A 19,401-nucleotide genomic window follows, 5' to 3' on the forward strand; every position below is an offset into this window, starting at 1 on the left:
AGATGTGTGCCGAAGTGACCGATTGCGAGGTACTTTGCACAATAGACGTTCTCAGTGGTTGCCCAAGACGGGATCAAGTGGCGTAGGCGGCAGGCGCCTGTCTCGTCAAGGTCGATGGTGGGTGAAGGCGCAAAGGAGCTGCGGCGAGACGATCCATTGACTGGAGCGCCCAACGTTGCTCCGCGGCGATGAATAATTACCCCATGAGGGGTAGTGCATGCAAGTGCATGCAGGGCTTCAGGACAATGTGTTGTTTACTGTGTAATGCCGGCTTAGGTTAGTGTGGCGGTGTCGATACGCCGGTTAAGGCTTAGACAAGCCCCCGCAAAATTTATCGTATGCAGCTAGGTAACTTGCATAGTGAAAGATACCGTCAAGATAGAATTGGGCGCCTTATCTTTTGCGTGACTTGCATAGTGAAAGTTACCGTCAAGATAGAATTGGGCGCCTTATCTTTTGCGTAACTTGTCTCAACGCTCCGCGGACTAAGCTCCTGTAGCAAAAGTCCGACGTGACACTGTGCTTTGGTGTGCATAGTCGTATTAATCGACAGTCAGCCTTGCGTGTTCGGATTCCGTTCGCAAGAACTGCCGGTGAAACTATCATATGTATACGTACGATAATGTACAGGAAGGACCATGTGCGAGGGTGTAATAACCGCCAGCGGCATGTATGCTTGTGAAGTTTAACCTATGAATTAATCGAGACGTCCATTGCTACGTCGTGAGTACTATTTTCCACCACGTGATGCAATCATGAGAGTTTAGCATGCCGGCTGTCACGTGCTGAGGAACATCGTCGCAAGACCCGATGCTAGACGACGATGACGTATAGGAAAGACTGTGTACGAGCGTGTAAGGACAGCTGCTAGTGTATTCTGGTGAAGCTTGGTCTATGTACCAATCAAGCTGTCAAGAGACTTCAATATCATGAAGAACACACTGAACCACAAGTAAAATTTTCCATTTCCCCAGTTCCAAAACGCCTCCAACACCCTAATCTACGCGCTCCCAGCAACCTCCCCAAACCACTGCCTCAACGCGCCCGCAAGCACACCCGGCAACTCCCTAACATCCCTGACAACGAGGTAATACCTAAACGGGAAGCGCTCCATATACTTCCACCTGACGACCTTTCCCTCAGGCGTAATCTCCACAGACTGCAGGTCAAGAATAGAAGTCTTATCCTGCTCCTTCTTCTTCTCCGGTTCCTTCACCTCCGAGACATCAACCCCCTGAGGCTGCGCAGCAGGATGCACAGACGGCGTGGGAACCGGCGCAGCAGCCGGCGCCGACGCACTCGAGTCGATGATGACAAAAACAATCATGACGCGCTCCTCCTGCGCCTTGCGGACCAGCCTCTGGATCTCAGCGTGGGAATCGCAGATGCCGTCACTCACGACAATCATGAGCTGCCACAGGTCCTCGCCCGCAGAACTCGAGCCCTTGCGTCGTGCCTCGGAGAAGAGTTCGAGACTCCTGTCTACAAGGCCGCGGACGTTGGTCTTCTTGGCTTCGAAGCCGAATTGCTCGAAGACGCGGACGCCGGACTCGGACGTGAAGGGCTTGTCGAAGTCGTGGGCGACGTTGACTTCGTCGCCGAAGCCGACTACGCCTACTTCGCCGACTTCCAGCATGGCTAGACTCCTCGTTACCAGCGTCAAGGTCTTAAGTGCGAGGTTGCTGGCGCCCGACTCGGCCATGGATTTGGAGTCGTCGAGCGCGATGAGGACTTGGTAGCTTCGCTTGCTGGGTTGGCTTCGTCGCAGCCAGATCTTGTCTCTCTTGTACCCTGAAGCGATGTACGGGATGATCCTCTTGAGGTTGAGACGTTTGCCTGTGCGGAAATCTCCTCGCAGTTTGGTGGCGAGCGTGGGGGCGAGGATCAGACGGAGGTGCTCGGTGAGCTGCTGGGAGAGGGCATGTGTGGCGCTTTCGTGTGCGAGCCAGAGGGACCGGGCAGAAGACGCGGGCATGGTGGAGGGAGTGAGGTGTGTGAGCTCAAGTTGCGTCTCCACGTCGGCGACCGAGGAGGTGTCGGAGACATCATCTTCAAGCGGCATTGCATCTTCCATATCTGCATCCTCTTGGTCTGCGAACGGCTTCTGATCGCCGATGAAAGCTTGAGGCTGGCCGTCCGTAGTGTTGGCCTGCGGTTGCTGCTCCTCTCGCTCCTCTTGAGGTTGCTCCCCATCCTGCATATCGATGTCCTGCTCAGCATCCGCCATTTCCTGATCGTTGTCTTCGGGACGAGTAGGCATCTTTTCCTCGTCATCATTAACCGGCATAGCCATATCATGATCCAGCGCTTTAGCTTGCTCTTCAGTCGCCGTACCCAAGGCCTGCGTATCAGCCTGCGTATCCTCGTCGGGAAGGTGCTCAAAGTCAGCATCGGCCATATCGACTTCTTTATCAATCTGCTGGACCTGGGTCTCGTCCTTTTCGCGAGCTTCGGAAATCTGCTTCTGCTGGTTGTACCACTTCTCGAGCACATCGCCCAGCTTCTTGAATGACTGATTCTCGCGGGACTCTTCTTCCTTCTGTTCACTGCGGCCGCCAGCGTCGGGTTGAGTTGTCTGTCCAAGAGTGCCATCTTCGGCGGTGTTCTCTTGCTTCTCGGATGACTCGCCCTCCTGACCTTCATCGCGATTGGCAGCGCTGGCAGAGGCTTGCTCGTTTTTGTTCTTGTGAGCTTCCTCGTTTGCCTCAGTACCCGCTCCAGCTTCCGCGTTCGGGTCGGCCTGATCAGTGTCTTTGTTGTCGCGAGGCTCGTCGTCCGGCATGTTCTCGTCAGGCAGAGGAACCGCATCATCTTCCATAGGCTCTTCGCCTTCTTGCTCTTGGTCTTCAGGCGGCTGCTCCTCGTCTTCGACATGGCCGGTGGTGTCCTTCTCTTCTTCACCTTCTTGTTCAGGACCAATCTCGTCGTCCACGGTGTCAGGCTCAGCGCCCGCGTCGGTTTGATCATCCATCTCGTCTTCCGGCAAATCGTCGCCCATATCCATATCACCAAGATCATCAGGCTCCTTCTCATCTTCATCCTGACCATCGATGTTGAGATCCTCCGGCAACTCAAGCGCCTCTTCTTCCTTGGCATGCGGATCCATCTGCTCAGTCTCACCCTTGCCGACATTCTCCTCTTGATCCTCACCCTCCATCTCCATATCCTCATCCTCCTCAGCACCCTGCTTATCTTCTTTCTCGCCATCTTCACCTTCTTCCTTCTCCTTCTCCTTCTGCTCGCTATCATTCGCAACCTGCTCCTCCTTATCCTCCGTTCCAACATCTTGCTTCCCCTCCTTATCCTTCGCATCGTCTTCTTCTTTCCCGCCCTCATCCCACATCTTCTCATCAACCGCGCTCGGCCCGAGATCATCAACACTCCCCACCTCACTCTGCACGTCATCCTCACCTTCATCTCCCTCCTCATCACCTTTGTCTTCTTTCTCGCCAACCTCCTCAGTTTCACCCTCCATATCTTGCTCGCCCATATCCACAGCATCGTCTTCCTCTTCGATACTGCCCTCGCGCTCTCCCTTCTGCTCTTGCGCCAGTTCCTCCAAATCCTCATCATCTTCAATATCCTTCGAGATATCTTCCGCGCCCTCACCCTCACCAAGGCCGGTACCGGATTCCAGTTTCTCATCCTGACCTTGCTTGTTGTCTGGTGATTTCTCAGGAGGCTGGCAAAAGCCCTGAGTACCGATTTGAATGAACGATTTCGACAAGCGATGGAGGAGCTTTGCAGTCGACGCATGCAGCGCGTCGAAGCGGTCGAGCAGGTACTTATGCGACGCAACGTACTGGGTTAGAATAGGCTGGATGGACGCGAACAAAGCAGCAACAGCGGACAACTTTTCATTCTCGTAAAGACGCTGGACGCTGTTCAAGATTGTCTGCACCGTGTCACTGATCTGCGGGGCGTGGAGAGCGGTGATGGCAGCAGAGAGTGCCTGCTCTTCCTTCGCCATCCAGATCGAGTCGTCAGTCGAAGATGGGACCTCCTTCAACGCGGATTCAACATCCTGCATTGAGCCTAGGATTGAGTCGAGAGCACCGAAGATATCCCTCGAAGAGTCCTCAAGCGTAAGCCGCAGCTCCTCTGAGAAGCTGGTGACTTGTACCTCGGGATACTGGAAGACAAATGGCTGGAGATGCTTGAGTACCGTCCTTGAGATGTCGTTGTTGGCGATCCAGTCCTGGAAGATGGTCCGGAAGTCCGAAATACTAGCCTTGACAGACTCAGTTAGGATGTGATGTGCTTCGGATTGAGTATTAACAGGTAGCTCAGGCAGCCTGTCGAACTCATCCGCCTGGTCTTGCAACTTGTTGGTCCACTCCCGCATTCCCCGAAGTAGGGCATCGAGCCCATTCGTCTTGCCCAGCTTAGCCTGTGCGGAGACGATATCCGTAGCAGTCTTGAGCATAGCAACAAGCCACCTCAGACTAGGCTGTAACGATTTCGTCACCTCGACTTGTTCTTCTGAAGCCCAGGCAAGTTGACCGTTCGCAAGCTGGCAGAGATTCGCCACTACCGCCACAGGTGCTTGTACAACCTTCAGGTTCATTGCAGCTTTACTCAGCACATTCCTCTGTCGGATAGAGGCGTGCAGAAGTCCCTCAATGTACCCGATACTCTTTGCCACGTCGTTCGCTGTCAGATCTCCCGAATGCTCTTTCGTCACGGCTCGAACCTGGGACATAGCATTGAGCGCCTTGTGCAGATGAAGTTCTGCGGTGCGCCCACACCCCTCTCCAATCAAAGGCATGGTGGAAAGAATCGTCGAAAGCTCATCCTGTTTGACCAGAGTATCGACACTGAGGTTTGACTTGATGCCCATCAGGCGTAGCTCTTTCATCGTATCGGCGTAGAGTTTTCGCTTCTGGGTCTTGAGGTGCTGAACATCCTCTTTGTTCTCTTCTGTGAGTGTAGATGGTGTGGCTTTCTGCAGTTCTTTGATGGAGATCTCTAGATCCGTGATGAACGTGTCGATGTACGACGCGCCATCGACGCTGGCAACGCTCGGCGAAGACAAGTTGCGCATCATGTTTACCGTAACACCGAGGTTCTTGAATCGTGTCGGGCGGTCGGTCCATCCAGGAACGCTATCATTGCAGAACTCAAGCACATCAGAATCGATAATCGTGTTAACAGTCTCCATCGTGATATCGCGAGCAAGTTGGACCTCATCCGGGAACCCACTCCTCGAGATCCCCGAGACCGGCTGATTGAGCACACCCCTGAACTTCCTAACCCACTTGCTCAGCTTCCGATGGCTCGTCTTCGCACTCTGTTTGAGCGCATCGATATTCGTATCCTTCCAGCTCGCAAGCTTGATAACATTATTGACCTCCTTCTCCAACTTCTCTCGGCCCTTCGCAATCGCCTCATGGACTGGCTTCTCGAGACGCGAGAAATATGCGATGAAGTTGTCGAGTGCATCATGCACAATCTGGAAGATTTCCACGTCTTGCATGCGCATCGCAGCTTGTTGACGGAGTTGTTTGAGCAGGGCAATGCGTTGTTCATACTGTCCCAGCGTAGTGTTCTCGAAAAAGCTCTCAAGCGTCTTTAGCAAGTTCTTGGCATGAACCTTCATCTCACTCTCATCATCAATGCTCTCTGAAGCCGCGATAATCGTCTCATACGCGACGAAGAACCAGCTCTTGGCATTATCGCGACTCTTCTCCATCTCCAGGTCGAACAACCGGGCCCACGTCGTCAGCTCAACTTGTCGCCAGCTAACAAGCAGCCGCGTCAGGTCATCGTACAAATTGGCCGTGCTGTATTCTTTGCTCGCCACCTTCTGCCACTCATGCATGTACGAGTGTAGTTTCTCAGCTTTGGTGATGAACTTGGCCACCGGGTCGACGTGGCGGAATGCAAGGGCTTCGTCACAAGTGCGTAGGACTTCCGAAAGGGTAGCATGTTCCGGCCAGACGTTGCGAATTTGGCGGTAGCGGACTTGTACGCGGTGGATGAGCGTAATAAGACGCTTGCCCTCAGGCAGATTGGCGTCGAAGTAGAAGTTGTAGGTCCTTCCAGTACCAGATGTAGACAGCGCGTCGATTTTCTTCTCCAGTGCGAGGTAGATAGCAGGCAGAGCATTCTCGTGCTTCGTTCCGTAGCTCTTGCCTTCAGACGCCCGATTGATCTGCGCAGCACTCCATTCGAGCAACGCCTTGACTGACTCGGAAGCTTCTCGACCATGAAGGAAAAGTTGGGCGTGGATATTCGCAAGACGGATCGCATGATCGCGAGAGTTTGAGGATGGATCTGGCTTGCTATCCTCCTCCTGTTCCTTTTCGTAGTCGGGGAACAAGCTCGGATCTTCCTCATCGCCCTCATCCTCCACACCCTTGTACGTGTACAGACTGTGGTTCAAAGCCTCGTTTTGTTGGTCCTGGAGTAGCTTGGTCTTCCACTCGCCGTAGAAACTAGTGAAGATGTTGTGCAGTAAGCCTCTCGCTGCAGAGCTAGACGCCGCTACCGGGTCGGTGCTCTTGATGATTGATAGCGAGTGCAATGCATGCCAGCGAAGGTCGATGGCATGGCCTTGATGCAGAGCCTGCTCAAACTCCTGCAAGAAAACGTCTGACTTTACGATAGACTTTTGATCATGTAGGCCGAAGAACGGAGTCTCCTGACCGACATACGCCAGACTCCTGCTCACAGCACCCTGCTCTCTGTCCTGTTGTTCTTTCTTGCCAAGCAACAGGCCAATGTTGAGGCAGACAAGGAAGCCCACCACAGTATCAGTGATGTCATCGTACGCACGGTATCCCTCCGTAAGTCGTTGGATGATACGGAGCACATTTTGTTGTAGCGTAACGTCTTGCGCAGCTTCCTCAGCCGTCATCGATCCGTTGAGCAGTGGCTGAATGACACTGAGTAAGTTGGTAAATTCACCTTGCAAGTCATCCAACTGCGAGACTTCAGGGCGAACAATAGCAGGCACAGGCGGTTCCTCGCCCATCATCTGCACCGCCTCCTCCACCTGTCGAATGCGGAAACTGGTGTCTTCGCCGGAGAAGTCGAGTTGGAATCGCCTCAACGAGTCCATCGCTTGCAGTAGGCTCTGCTTCTCCTCGTTGAACATCTTGCGCTCGATCATCGGCCTGAGCGCAGGATCGTGCGGATAGTTCGGCACGTACAAGCTGAGGCCTAGTATGCCGAGCTGAACCCACGCTTTCGCATCGATGTTATCTGCAAGGGGGTAGCATTTCCTCAGTGGTTCTTGGAGAGTCGAACGATACGCAGTCGTGATGGGCGCATCGGGATGGAACGTAACTTGCTTCTCATCAACCGACTGGACAATATCCACGGTATGCGATGCGTAGACCTGACCATACACGCTTCTGTAGAGCTCATTCAGCGCCTCGTACTGGTCCTGCGTGATACGGTCGGCGTCGAGCGTGACTTGTTGGGAAAGAACCTGCAGCTCCGCTTCGAAGCGGTCAAGCTGCGCAAGCTGCACTTCATCAGCACCGTGCAGTTTGGCGAACATGGCACTGTGGAATTGCCCTTGTAAGATCATTGGGTTCGCCGATTCCTTCTCCAAGCCATTGTGTCGGTACAACTTAGCAAAGAAGTCGGTAGGCTCGTCCACTCTCCCAACAGCCACCGTCGAAATCTTAGTAGGTCGTCGCGCAAAAAGCGCTGATTTAGCTCGGGCCGCCACCAGAGCAGGCGGAGGCGCAATATATAGTTGTCTCAGGGCCGGCTGATCGTTGAACGCAACGTCGAGGAACTGGCAAAGGCCTTCAAACTCATCTTCGAAGTATGGTGTAATAACGGCGTCGTCTTCGCCGATACCCTGCTCGAGTTCCTGAATAGCGCCATCGAGACTCTTGAGAAGTTCATCAGCATCGACGTCTTCTCTCCGAACAAGCTCCAGAGAGCTTGCGACTCGCTCTCGAATTTGCACCATCTCGTCGATTCTGAGATTCGACTTCCACATGATGGCATCGAGCCTGTCAGCAAGAGCCTCTAGGTCCAGAACAGCTTTGAGTTGGACCACGGATTTCGGAGTAGCGGGCTTGAACGGGCGCCAGATACGCTCCATGCCCAATCCTGTTGTGAGCTGAACATGAGAGCCGAAAACAGCGATCTGCTTGGAGAGCGTTGTGCTCAAATCCTGCAACAAGGGAGTTGGCTGCTGAGTAGTTGTCGTGACAGCAGACGTCAGCATCTTGAGATATGTCTGGAACGTCGCACGGTCAAATGTCGATCCGTTGGCGAGCGCGAAGAAAGCCCAAAACAACGTCCGCAAAGGCTTGAGGAACGAAGTCTCGAGTTGCTGGCCTTCTCGATGAGCAGTCCAGAGACCTTCCACTAACTTCACTAGTCCCTGCCAGTAGGCATGCAGGAACACGGGCAGTTTCTGCTTTTCTTTCCGACGCTCGAACTTGGCGGATGGCAGCGTCTGGAATGCTTGCTGCATGTTGTACAGATCCAGTATGAGTTCATACATGGATGCGTACCAAAGAGAAAGCGACTGGGACGCAGGATTGCGATTGATGCAGAGTTCGTTGCCGAGCGGGTGGTAAGGCACAAGCTGAGCGAGAGCGTCCCATCCGAACAGTTGTTGGAACTGCTGTGCTTGCGGAGCCCATGCGTTGCTCAGAAACTGCGAGAAATGTGCGAGTTTTTCATCGAACACATGCGGCGCCGAGCTCGTTGACACAACCTGCATAGCATCCGCATTCTCGAAGCCGTTCGTATGTGGGGGCGTATCCTGAGGTATGAGGCCTTGTTGAGCTTGCTTCGCAAAGCTCTTCATCAACTCATTGTCACTGACGGACAAGTTCTCGAACCGTGCCTCCATCGTCTCGCCCACGTACGCTCCGTGTTCTTGGAACTGGCGGAACCGATACATTCCCGACTCAAGGGGGTACTCGGCCATCTGTTCAGGTCCAACGACATGCGATCCATCGAGCAAGCAAATCTCAACAGCCCTGTTTCGCATAGCTCTCGACAGCTCACCAAATCTGGGATCCATGGTCATGAAGATCCTAAAGTCAGGATGTGGCTGGACGATCCTTGCCTCGCCATCAGCCGTGGAGTGTTCGTTGATGGAGAGATAGCCATTAGGCTCAAGCAGCGAGTTCAAACGATCGAGAACAGCGCTGGAGCAGAGATTCGCGTTGTCGAGAACAAGCCATTTGCCCTGCTCGAGCGCACGGATGAGGATACCATCGACCCATTGGAAGCGAGCGCCGTCGATTTGTTGATTGGCAAATTGAGAAAGAATCTGCATTTCTTGGAGGAGTGTGGCGGCACCGGAGTCAGACCGAGCAATGGTTTCGAGGAGCGAGTACAAGTTCTCAGTGAGCGGCGCATCATCCGACTGAATATGCTCGAGCAGCTTGACATAGCTTGATACTGGCTTCTCCAACAAAGCAATCTTGCGGCGCACAAACTCCTCCAGTCGTTCCATGAATCGGTGCACCTCACGGTTGGGGTCGACCTGCTCGTATCCGCCGACAAGATCCATGGCATCGACATCCGCGTTCATGGAGAACGTAACGAGCTCGGCTCCAACAAACGAAGAAAGTTGGTTGATCATGGCCGTCTTCCCAGAACCAGGCGGCCCAACCAGAATGATCGGCCAATTCTGCTTGACACTGACGAGCAGAGCTTCCATGGGTCCTAGTTGCGAAATCTTAAGAGTCGAGACAGCATCTGGGCGTGTAACCGCAGTGTCTCGCGGAAGCAACCCAAGACCGACCTGGAACGCTTCTGTGCTGATATTATGGTAGAGGCTCACGCGTGGTTCATGAGCACCGTACAGACTCTCGAACAGTTTGAGGAGGCGATTACGGTCAGTTTCAGCGCGGAAACGCTGTACGAAAATCGTGTCTAGGAAGTCTCTTGCAGAACCGGAGAATTGATCTGAAGCAAGAAGCTGTAGCCAGCGCAGCGTATCACGCAGGTTGAACTCCCAAGGCGCACCCAAGCTGCCAAAAGCGCGGCGGCTCACGACCTGCTCGTCTAGCTCAGCCACGAAGCCAATCAGTTTGGTGACCTCCGCCTCCTCAATGCCCGGGAAAACTTTGTGGCAGATGAGTGTAAGATCGTCGGGACGAAAAACATCCGCATACACGACCGTAAAACGATTGACAAAACTGGCAGGCAAGCCTTTTCGCCCGCCTCCCTGGTGATGCGGGTTCTGCGCAGCAAAGACACGGAAGTCCTGGTGCTTGTGGAAAGTCTGGTCCAGCTCGGAGATGTATACTTCTCCACGATGATCGAGAACTGCGTTAAGACCTTCGAGAACGGATTGCGATGCCAAATTCATTTCGTCGAGCAGAACCCAGTCACCGTTCTTCATAGCCTTTAGGAACGGAGCGTCGCGCCAGGCAAATGTACCCGCGGCGCCGCCTTCGACCGGGACATCGGATCCGAAGAGATCCATAAGATCTGTTTGCTCGGAGAGATTTAGTCTCGTCAAAGGTTTGCCGATAGCCTTTGCGAGTGCGGTGACGAGAGTAGTTTTGCCAACACCGGGGTTACCTTCCAGTAAGATTGGCTTTGCAAGTTGCAGTGCGCGGACTACTCGCATAGCATTGGATCGTGTTGTAGGAGCTTCAAGTGAAAAGTTCGATGTTTCTGTTGCGGCAGACGAGAACTTGGGGATGGAGAACGAACCGAGCTGGAACGACTGATCGGTGCTGGTGAGGTCCACTGTACCAAAGTAGAGCGGCGCGACGTCTTGACCGAGTAACTTGCTGAGGTGGTGCAGACACGCTTTCCGTTCTTCGTCAATCGACGTGGGCGAGATTGCAAGCAGGCCTGCTGGGTTTGCACCGAGCGTGTCAATGAAGACCATAGCTGCGCCATGTACGATACCAAAGACTGGGTCGTTGTTGATGGAGTTGTTGACAAACGTGACCCAAGCCAATGTGTCTCGTATCGAAATGGACGAGGCAACCGAAGTGTTGTACTTCTCATTGAACCACTGCGAAAACGAGACGATAGCCCCGGCGTACTGTGCGACCTCTGGCTTCAGCTTGGATCGCACAATCTGCAAGACATCCTCCAAGTCAGACATTGCGGGGACCCAAATCTCCGTAAATCGATTGCGGAGCGCCAGTGAGAGCTCCTTCTTGCCGTAGTCTCCACCAGGGTTCATGGTTGCAAGAAATTGGAAGCCTTCACGAGCGGTGATCTGGGAATCAACGGGGCCCTTCTCCGCAAGCAGGAGTGTGCGGGAGGACTCAAGCACACTGTTCAGGCGCTCGAGAACCGAGTCGTCCGCGAGTGATATCTCATCAAGGAGGAAATAGTGACCCTGTTTCATAGCGTGCACAAGGCTTCCATCTGCCCATTCGAACAATGCGGCGGCCTTGATGCGGTTGACATGTATGGCCTCGCGATGGTCGATTGGTATCGCCTCGGGGTTCTCCTTAACAATCGCGTCGTACAATGCAAACAAGTGGTCCGAGTCCATAGCAGAGGCAGTAGCAGGATCGATTTCTCCCCTCACATCCCCTATGACCTGAAGAAGCTGCTGTCTCAACAAGTCCTCGATAGCCGCTCGGTTTCGAATAGGTCGTTGGGCACCAATCAAATCACCCGTCTCAGTGTTCTGATGGGCGTTCAGGATATGCAGTTGGTTCTCATACGCATCCGCCAGCATCTGACACACTGTGGTCTTTCCGCAACCCGTCTCTCCGACAAGCAGAACAGGCTCGTTGTTACGAATGGCGTGAGCTACAAGCACGAAGAGTCTCCGCATAGCACGGGTCCAAACAACGCCGGCATTAGCACCAGTGGTCTCCTTACTCAGCTGCTTGATAGCAGACCAGTTGTCTTCGCTGAACATCTGCTCCTCATCGATCGTAACCTTGGGCCCATTCTTGCTCATGACACTCTCCATGACCTTCTTGACCGCAACACGTTCTTCCTCTTTACGCACACGTTCTGCAAGAAGCATGTAGCCATTGTTCGCAAGGTCCTGTATCGTATCTGCCTTGCGCTGCGCCCATCTGAACAGATCTCTGAGCGTCGCAAAACTCTTCTGTTCGAAGATGCGGTTTTCCTGTCGAAGTGTAGAAAGCTCCTGGTACACTTTCACAATGCGCTTACACCACGTTTCAGGAATCATGGTGCGGCGATGCAGAATTTCAGTCAGTTCCTCCACTGGTATGTCGTCGAAGTGCAGCTCGAGGAAACGATTGCGGAAAGCTCGTGATAGTACTTTTCGGCCACCGTAGAGACCGGCAGGGTTCTGTGTGGCGAAGAGCATGAAGTCATCGTGAGGACGAACTACTTCTTGCGTTTCCGGAATGAGGAGTTCTCGGTTATCATCTAAAAGGCGATTGAGTGCTTCGAGTACGTCTGTAGGCGCAAGATTGAGTTCGTCGAGCACAATCCAGTGTCCCTCTCGCAGCGCGCGTACAAGGATACCCTCCTGGAATGTGAGTTTCCCGTCGGCTCCGGAAATGTACGAGCCAAGATACTCCTGTAAATCGGTGTGCTCGTGGTTGTTGATACGAACAAACTTGTTCCCAGACTTCTTCGCAAGATACTCAATCATACTCGTCTTACCAGACGAAGTCGGGCCCTGGATGAGGACAGGATATCGGCGTGTCGATGCAGCTCGGATGAGGTTGTTCATGTTCCGCTGGACAAAAGGTGTGATGATGTAATGAGGTTGTTCTTCCACAGCTTGTACACCTTGTCGAAGCCAATAGTGGCCTTGTCTCACGTAGCCACGTCCGTCGGCAGGTTGTTGAAGTGGTTTGCCGAGCTCTGCTTTCATGACCGCTCTCTGAGGAAACAGATGCTTAGTGATGAGTGGAGAAACGAGATCTTCCGACACTTTGCCCAGAAATGTCAAAAAGCTCATGTGGAAACCTTCAAAGAGTGCTCGCCGAAGACTGCACAGAGGTGCAATCTCCCTAGCATACGAAAGAGTTCTTGTCAATGTTCGCAAACTGAAATGTGCTTTCTGATCTGCACCATCGACAAGCATATTCGCCTTCGCGAGCTGCTGAATCTCGAGGTAGAGACTAGTAACATCGCGCGCTATTCTTGCAATTGCTGGATCTGTGCCGTCACCGCCCAAGTACTTCTCGACAATGTTGCGCAAGCTCTTCTCATCGCCATCGGGGCTTTCAACGTATAGCTCAGTGAACCTTGAACGAATTCCAGGGGGAAGATCCTTCTTGCCAACATCAGTCGCGGGATTCATGGCAGCGAAAACCCTGAAGTTCGGATGAGCGACGACTCGCTCAACGTTTCCGGTCTCTGTAAGCAGAATCGAAGGATTGCCGTCGGGCCCTCCACCCAGAAGATCTGTCAGTGCTTCCAGCGTGTCCGAAGATGCCAAGTTGATTTCGTCGAGAAGCACCCAGTCACCGTTCCTGACCGCCTTAACAATATTACCTTCCAAGAACGAGAAAGCGAAGGCCTCGGAGCCGCTAGCAAGCTGAGCCTCCAAATCATGAAGATCCGTAGCGAATTTTTCCCATCTTGCCGTGGGAAAGTTGACTGGCAACGAATCCATCTTTCGCTTCTTCTTAGGCTGGCCACCGTCAGGATCAGGCGATGAAGTCTGGGATTCGTGTGTTTTGCGCGCAGCATCCACCATCTTTAACGCCTCTCGCCAGAGTGTGCAAACGCGCTTCCACTCGCCCTTTGCAACTCGCTTGCCGAGCATCTCCATAAAGCGTTGGTTCTTCTTTCTTGAGAATGTGGTGTCGAACAGGTCATCGAATTCGTCTTTCAGCGGGATTACTAGGCTGCGAACGTTGACTGGCTTGAAGCCACCAAGCAAATCGCCACTTTCGCTTTGCTGGGACAAGTTGAAAGCAACCATCTTGCGACCGAGTTGCTCAGCCAGATACTGAATGCATGTCGTCTTTCCAGTACCAGTCTCACCAACAAGCAGAAGCGGTTCTTGTCGATCCACTGCCACTGCGATCTTCTCGAGCAAACGCAAAGTGTAGTCGTTGGTAGAGAATGGCCGGCTGGACACTAATCGCTTGGAGGACTTGTGCTTCGAAAGCCTCGCTCTTCCTATCCGGATCGTTCCAGATGCGTTGGTCTTGGACGGTACTTCGAGCTTCACTGTGCGATTCCGGAGCAGATGGTCTCGTCGTTGAGGGTCAATGTGCAGCTCTTCAGCTATACACGCCATGACCTTATGTCGTGCAATCTCAGTGCGCAGACTACCGGCGAAGCAGTCAAACGCCTCCATGAAGATGTCGTCCGCCTGTGCGGGGCTGAAAGTAGAAGTCTGCGCAAGAAGCACAGCGATTCTGTCACACCATTTGAGCAGATCTCTCGGTGTCATAGCTCGAAGCGATGTGCCGTTCTCGGAGGAAAACTTGGCATCAGAGTAAAGTTCCAACAATCGTGAGTAAACTCTCATGATCCCAGACAGGTGTTTCTGCAGCGCCGGATAGGTAGCAGAGATAATTTGTTGAAACTCTTCGAGTTGGGGCATCTGCACTGTAATCGAGTTCCAAAATCTGTGTCCGATCATGTTCTGACGGGGCACGATTTCCTGTCCTCTCGGGTTGAGCGTGCTTCGCATTGTGGCAATGATGCGGAAACCTCTTGCCGCTCGGATTGTCTCTCCTCGACTCGGGATGAGCAGTTCGCCACGCTCGATGAGTGGCAAAAGTGTGCTGATGACTTCGTTCGGCGCTCTGTCCAGATCCTCGATGAAAATCCATCTTCCTTCTCTTACTGCTGTTGTGAGCACTCCGGGACGCCAACTGAATGTTCCAGGTTTCGCTCCTGTCGCGTACATGCCAATCAGTAGCTTGGCGTCGCTTTGTTCGTTGAGGTGTAGAGTGACCATCTTGTCGAGCTTGTTGAGCTGCCATGCGAAATGCCGTGTCAGAAGTGTCTTTCCTGAGCCAGCCAGTCCAGTAAGCAAGATAGGACTAGATCCGAGGAGTCCGCAGGCAATGTTCGTCAGATTCGCCTCCGTCGTGGCTGTCGAGATGAGCTGAGAAGGACTCTCCTGCGATGGCGCTCCATCTAATCGAGGTAGCAGGATGCTGTTGACGTTGACTGTGTATGGTGAAAGTTCCTGGTACACAGATTGCGGGATAGACTCGGCTTCCTCTGACTGCTTCTGCTGCAACTGCAACCGCAACTCTTTCCACCTCTTCTCTTCCCACAACGACAAGAACCGGTAGTCAATGACCTTCCCCTCCCATCGTCCCTCAACCTCTCCCTCCCCAACACATCTCTTGACCATCTCCTGCGTCGCCCGATCCGCCGCATGAACATACAGACAAAACGTCCTAACAGCCAGATATCTCACAGGGCGACTCGAATGGTGAAACAAGCCCTCCAGCGCAAGCGGTCGTACAAAGCGAGCAAAAGTCTTGCAGTCGTGGCTAAGAAGTCGAAAGGTTCCAAGCAAAAGGTCCAGCAAACCCGCCTCAGCGGTAAGAGGCGGCACATCCCCAGACGCCTGCGATCCGATAATCAGGCTCTTTGAAATGCGGGCAAGAAAGCGTTCCACATGCTCTGCAAGATGCGGCGCAAAAGGCAACACCCGTCCAAACGCCGCAATCTTCTCCTCAGTCTCCACCCCGCTCTGAATCCAGCGCGCGCACACCTCCGTAAAAAGACCCTCATAACGAACAAAAAGCTCATCGGTTCCACTTTGCCTCAGCGCATCCGCCGCAAGCATTCTGATATCGACCTTCATAATAGCTATTCCCTGCCTTCAGCGACAGTTTGCGTAGTGGGGGTATAGTGAATCGGGGCGCCTTCCCATAATTTCGACGCTTCGAAAAACAGGCTGTTGAATGTCCGTTCGTGGCGTTACAATTCTGTTTTCTCTTCTCTCGAACTTTTTTGCGGGCCTGTGCCAAGACGCCAAACCGAATGCATCGCCGCTCCGCAAAATCTCAGGATTCGCCCAAACGTTCCACGATCGAAGCGACGACAGGCTTACATCTCACACCCCCGCTCCCGCTCGAAACTCTACCATACCGCAATGTCTGCTCCGGCTTCTCGCGCCCTGAGGCGCTGCGTCTGCACCGCCCGCGCAAATGGATACACACGACCGGCGATGGGGGCGGCACAGCAGAGGATACAGCGGAGATGGGCGTCGGATGCTCCTGCGAACCCCAAGATCGCGACGATCGTGGACCAGATTAGCCAATTGACGTTGTTGGAGACTGCCGATTTGGTTTCGTCGCTGAAGGTATGCATTTTGGGTTATGGGGATGATCTTGGCAATTGGGGGTGTCTATGAGCCGCATATACTGTGCAGCTGCTCCAACCAATGCCCTCAATATTCATATATAGTGTAGAGCTGATGTGTGGCTGCAGACCCGCCTGAATATCCCCGATATGCCCATGGGAGGCTTCTCAGCCGGCCCTGCGAGTGCCGCCCCCGCTGCGCCCGTCGAAGAGGAAGAGGCCGCCCCCGCCGCCGCCGAGAAGACCCTCTTCAACCTGAAGCTTGAGAAGTTCGATGCGGGCGCGAAGCCAAAGGTCATCAAGGAGATCAAGGCCATGCTGGGGCTGAGTTTGGTGGACAGCAAGAAGTTTGTGGAGAGCGCGCCGAAGATGATGAAGGAGGGTGTGCCCAAGGAGGAGGCGGAGAAGATTGTCGAGACGTTGAAGGCACTGGGGGCGACGGTTGCCATGGAGTAGAGACACTTTATTGAATGATACTGTATCATAGCATATTGCGTGGCGTGGCGTGTACAGATATGTATAGCATCGGTCAAAGTCCAGAAATTATGAATGTATGTATGCAATGCAGCGCAAAACATCAGGCCAGTCGTTTGCCCATGGTATCTCTCCAAACGCCTGCAATGCATAAACCCCCCAAAACGCCCACATCCTTTCCTCCCTTAAACACAGCATCCTCAACCAAAAGCAACCGCCTGCCCCCTCTCTTCCCAATCCTCCCTCCCGACAACGAAATCATCCTCCCCGATATCACTCGCCTCCTCCCACAGCCTCTCCATCTCCTTCTCGTCCTCGCCATTCACCGCCCAAATACTCTCCCGCATCCTCTTATGCCGCTCACGATCCTCCTCAATGCGATGCTCCACCTGCCGTTTATCCATACGCGACGTAGTCGACAACTGCGGATTCTCCGTCTCGCGCGACTTAAGCACAGCATCGAGTTCCGCGACCGTCTCAGGGAGCAGAATAGCCTTAGCTTGCAGCGCATGCAGGACCTACACGCGTAAAGTCAGCTCCCGCGCCATCCATCCCCAACACACGAGAAAGAGCACAAACCTTCCGCACAACCCTTACATTCGCGCCCTCCTCCCCAACCACACACTCCACAACCCTCAATATATCCCGCTGCAACATCCTTACGAACCCCATCGCGCTCGCCTCCCCATTCCCACTGCTATTCCCACTCCCCGCAGCGTCCTTGACCGCCATCTCGCACAGACACTCAATGAAGAACATGATATTCGCGCGCGTATTCATGTTCGTGCGCTCGAGCTGCTCGATGATGCACGAGTGCAGGTCCTCGTCCATTTCGCGGTTCTTAAGCGCATATAGGGCGGCTTTTTGCAGCGATGTGTGCGAGGCGGAGAGGTGCGAGAGGAGGTTTGTGAAGCGTTGGCGGACTTCGAAGGGGTCTGCCATTTTGCTTTTGAGAGGGGGGCGTGAGGTGATCGGGGGGAGTTTCTCGGGTCAAGAGGCGCGTTTGGCGTGTCGTGTGTTAGGGTTGTTGGGATGGGATGGCTGGCTGGCTGGGCTCGGCGTCGCGTCGTGCGCATAGCATCGGTGTGGGGCCTAGCGCGCCGATCGTGGGGTTCGCGCCGACGTCGCTGCTCGTCGGTTTATTTGAGGCACGGCCTGCTGCTGCTGCTGCTCTTTGTTCACGGACTATTTTTTTTAAACTCTACCACAACAGAAGAGACGGATAATCGCAGATATGTCGTCTTCTGAAGAATCAAAGGGTCTCACTTTGACCGTGCTCGGCTCAGGTATGTTGGAGTTATTCTTTTGTGTGTTCGATATCTGGAGTACAACATGGGCATGGGAGCACGAGAGCAACCGCGCTTGAAAAGAGAAAGTTTCATGAACCTACTCTCTCACAAGAGATACCCCCATCCTGCTCCAAGAAGACAAGAGAAAAGCAGCCCCCAACCCCCAGCACCCCCTCACAGCCCATCCTCACCCTCACTCCCCCAAACCCAACCCACGAAACTAACCCCCAACAGGCACAATGGGCATCGCCATAATGGGCGGCGTAATGTCGTCCCTCGCCGCCGCAAAAACGCAATCCACCCTCTCCCCCTCCACCCCCAAAGACACCCCCAACCTTTCCAACTTCATCGCCTGCGACCAATGGGCGCCCGCCGAAGAAAACGTCCGCAAAGCCCTCGGCCACTACTCCTTCCCGCTGCAAACCCTCACGAACCAGAACCTCAAAGGCGTCAGCGAAGCAGACATCGTCCTGCTCTCCTGCAAGCCGCACGGGTACAAGGACATCCTGGGCGAAGCGGGCGTGCGCGACGCGCTCAAGGGGAAGGTGCTGGTTAGCATCCTGGCGGGGGTTACGCAGCGGCAGCTCGAGGATTTCTTATATCCTGAGGGGAGTGGGAAGGTGGAGGGGGCGTGCAGAGTGGTGCGCGTGATGCCTAACACGGCGTCGTTTGTTGGCGAGTCCATGTCTGTTATTGAGACGTCGAATCCGCCGCTGTCGGATACACATGCTGCGCTTGTCAAGTTTGTGTTTAGCTCGATTGGTCGTGTTGTTACGCTGCCGCCGGCGATGATGGATATCTCCACTGCGCTGTGCGGGTCGGGACCGGCGTTCTTTGCGCTGATTCTGGAGGCGGCGGCGGATGGGGCGGTCGCGATGGGATTGCCGAGGGCGGAGGCTCAGCTTATGGCTGCGCAGACGATGCGCGGGACGGCGGCGTTGGTGCTGAATGGGGAGCATCCCGCGGTGCTGAAGGATAAGGTGTCCACGCCTGGAGGGTGCACGATTGGCGGGTTGATGTCACTGGAGGAGGACGGCGTGAGGGGGAGTGTGGCCAAGGCGATTCGCGAGGCGTGTGTTGTGGCGAGTCGGTTGGGCGGAGAGAGCAGGGAGTTTGTGAACCATCGCCGGTAGGTAGATGGTGAGGGGAGTCGGGGTTGGAAAAAACAGATCACAATGGACCGACTGGAAGCACACGATAGACCATGATGAAATGAGATACCAATACACACCGGAATATGTATTTTTATTGTCTTGTACCTACCTAGACCTACACCCACGCCCCTAATCCCGCCCCGTTTGAATTTTTCTACCAGAAGAGGGTATAATAAAGTACAAGAAATAGAGTAGAGAACCCAGATGCCCTACCCAATCCATAGCCATAGCCATAGCCACAACCGTAACCATACATACACATAGATGCAGATGCAGATGTGCAAATCGCAGCCTCCCCAGCCACT

At 53.9% G+C, this 19,401-nt stretch overlaps 4 protein-coding genes across 4 annotated transcripts; 2 read left to right on the plus strand and 2 right to left on the minus strand.

Annotated features, from left to right (window-relative positions):
- Positions 1-879: 879 nt before the first annotated feature.
- P153DRAFT_323107 (midasin) lies at positions 880-15,758 on the minus strand. The gene is made up of 2 exons (XM_033665196.1): positions 9,955-15,758; positions 880-9,894 (listed from the first exon to the last, which is right to left on the minus strand). Exons 1-2 carry the CDS (start codon positions 15,677-15,679, stop codon positions 1,001-1,003), a joined length of 14,619 nt encoding a protein of 4,872 aa, XP_033520482.1. The 5' UTR covers positions 15,680-15,758; the 3' UTR covers positions 880-1,000.
- Positions 15,759-15,933: 175 nt separating this feature from the next.
- P153DRAFT_369450 (54S ribosomal protein L12, mitochondrial precursor) lies at positions 15,934-16,762 on the plus strand. The gene is made up of 2 exons (XM_033668776.1): positions 15,934-16,180; positions 16,309-16,762. Exons 1-2 carry the CDS (start codon positions 15,971-15,973, stop codon positions 16,633-16,635), a joined length of 537 nt encoding a protein of 178 aa, XP_033520483.1. The 5' UTR covers positions 15,934-15,970; the 3' UTR covers positions 16,636-16,762.
- On the minus strand, positions 16,441-17,689 carry P153DRAFT_85062 (uncharacterized protein). The gene is made up of 2 exons (XM_033673446.1): positions 17,233-17,689; positions 16,441-17,171 (listed from the first exon to the last, which is right to left on the minus strand). Exons 1-2 carry the CDS (start codon positions 17,593-17,595, stop codon positions 16,854-16,856), a joined length of 681 nt encoding a protein of 226 aa, XP_033520484.1. The 5' UTR covers positions 17,596-17,689; the 3' UTR covers positions 16,441-16,853.
- Positions 17,690-17,832: 143 nt separating this feature from the next.
- Positions 17,833-19,314, plus strand: P153DRAFT_369453 (pyrroline-5-carboxylate reductase). Its single transcript, XM_033668777.1, has one exon. It carries the CDS (start codon positions 18,182-18,184, stop codon positions 19,073-19,075), a length of 894 nt encoding a protein of 297 aa, XP_033520485.1. The 5' UTR covers positions 17,833-18,181; the 3' UTR covers positions 19,076-19,314.
- The last annotated feature ends 87 nt before the right edge of the window (positions 19,315-19,401 follow it).

This window comes from Dothidotthia symphoricarpi, assembly GCF_010015815.1.
Source record: "Dothidotthia symphoricarpi CBS 119687 unplaced genomic scaffold P153scaffold_18, whole genome shotgun sequence".
In the NCBI taxonomy this organism is placed as follows: domain Eukaryota; kingdom Fungi; phylum Ascomycota; class Dothideomycetes; order Pleosporales; family Dothidotthiaceae; genus Dothidotthia; species Dothidotthia symphoricarpi.

Excerpts from the sequence above, each read along its gene's own strand:
- P153DRAFT_323107 (XM_033665196.1), bottom strand. The coding sequence starts at position 15,679 with ATGAAGGTCGATATCAGAATGCTTGCGGCGGATGCGCTGAGGCAAAGT. Across the intron at positions 9,895-9,954 it reads CCGCGCTTTTGGCAGCTTGG|ATCAATTCTCCGGTTCTGCA; the intron begins GTGCGCCTTGGG and ends TTCTTGCTTCAG.
- P153DRAFT_369450 (XM_033668776.1), top strand. The coding sequence starts at position 15,971 with ATGTCTGCTCCGGCTTCTCGCGCCCTGAGGCGCTGCGTCTGCACCGCC. Across the intron at positions 16,181-16,308 it reads ATTTGGTTTCGTCGCTGAAG|ACCCGCCTGAATATCCCCGA; the intron begins GTATGCATTTTG and ends GTGTGGCTGCAG.
- P153DRAFT_85062 (XM_033673446.1), bottom strand. The coding sequence starts at position 17,595 with ATGGCAGACCCCTTCGAAGTCCGCCAACGCTTCACAAACCTCCTCTCG. Across the intron at positions 17,172-17,232 it reads ATGTAAGGGTTGTGCGGAAG|GTCCTGCATGCGCTGCAAGC; the intron begins GTTTGTGCTCTT and ends TTACGCGTGTAG.
- P153DRAFT_369453 (XM_033668777.1), top strand. The coding sequence starts at position 18,182 with ATGGGCATCGCCATAATGGGCGGCGTAATGTCGTCCCTCGCCGCCGCA.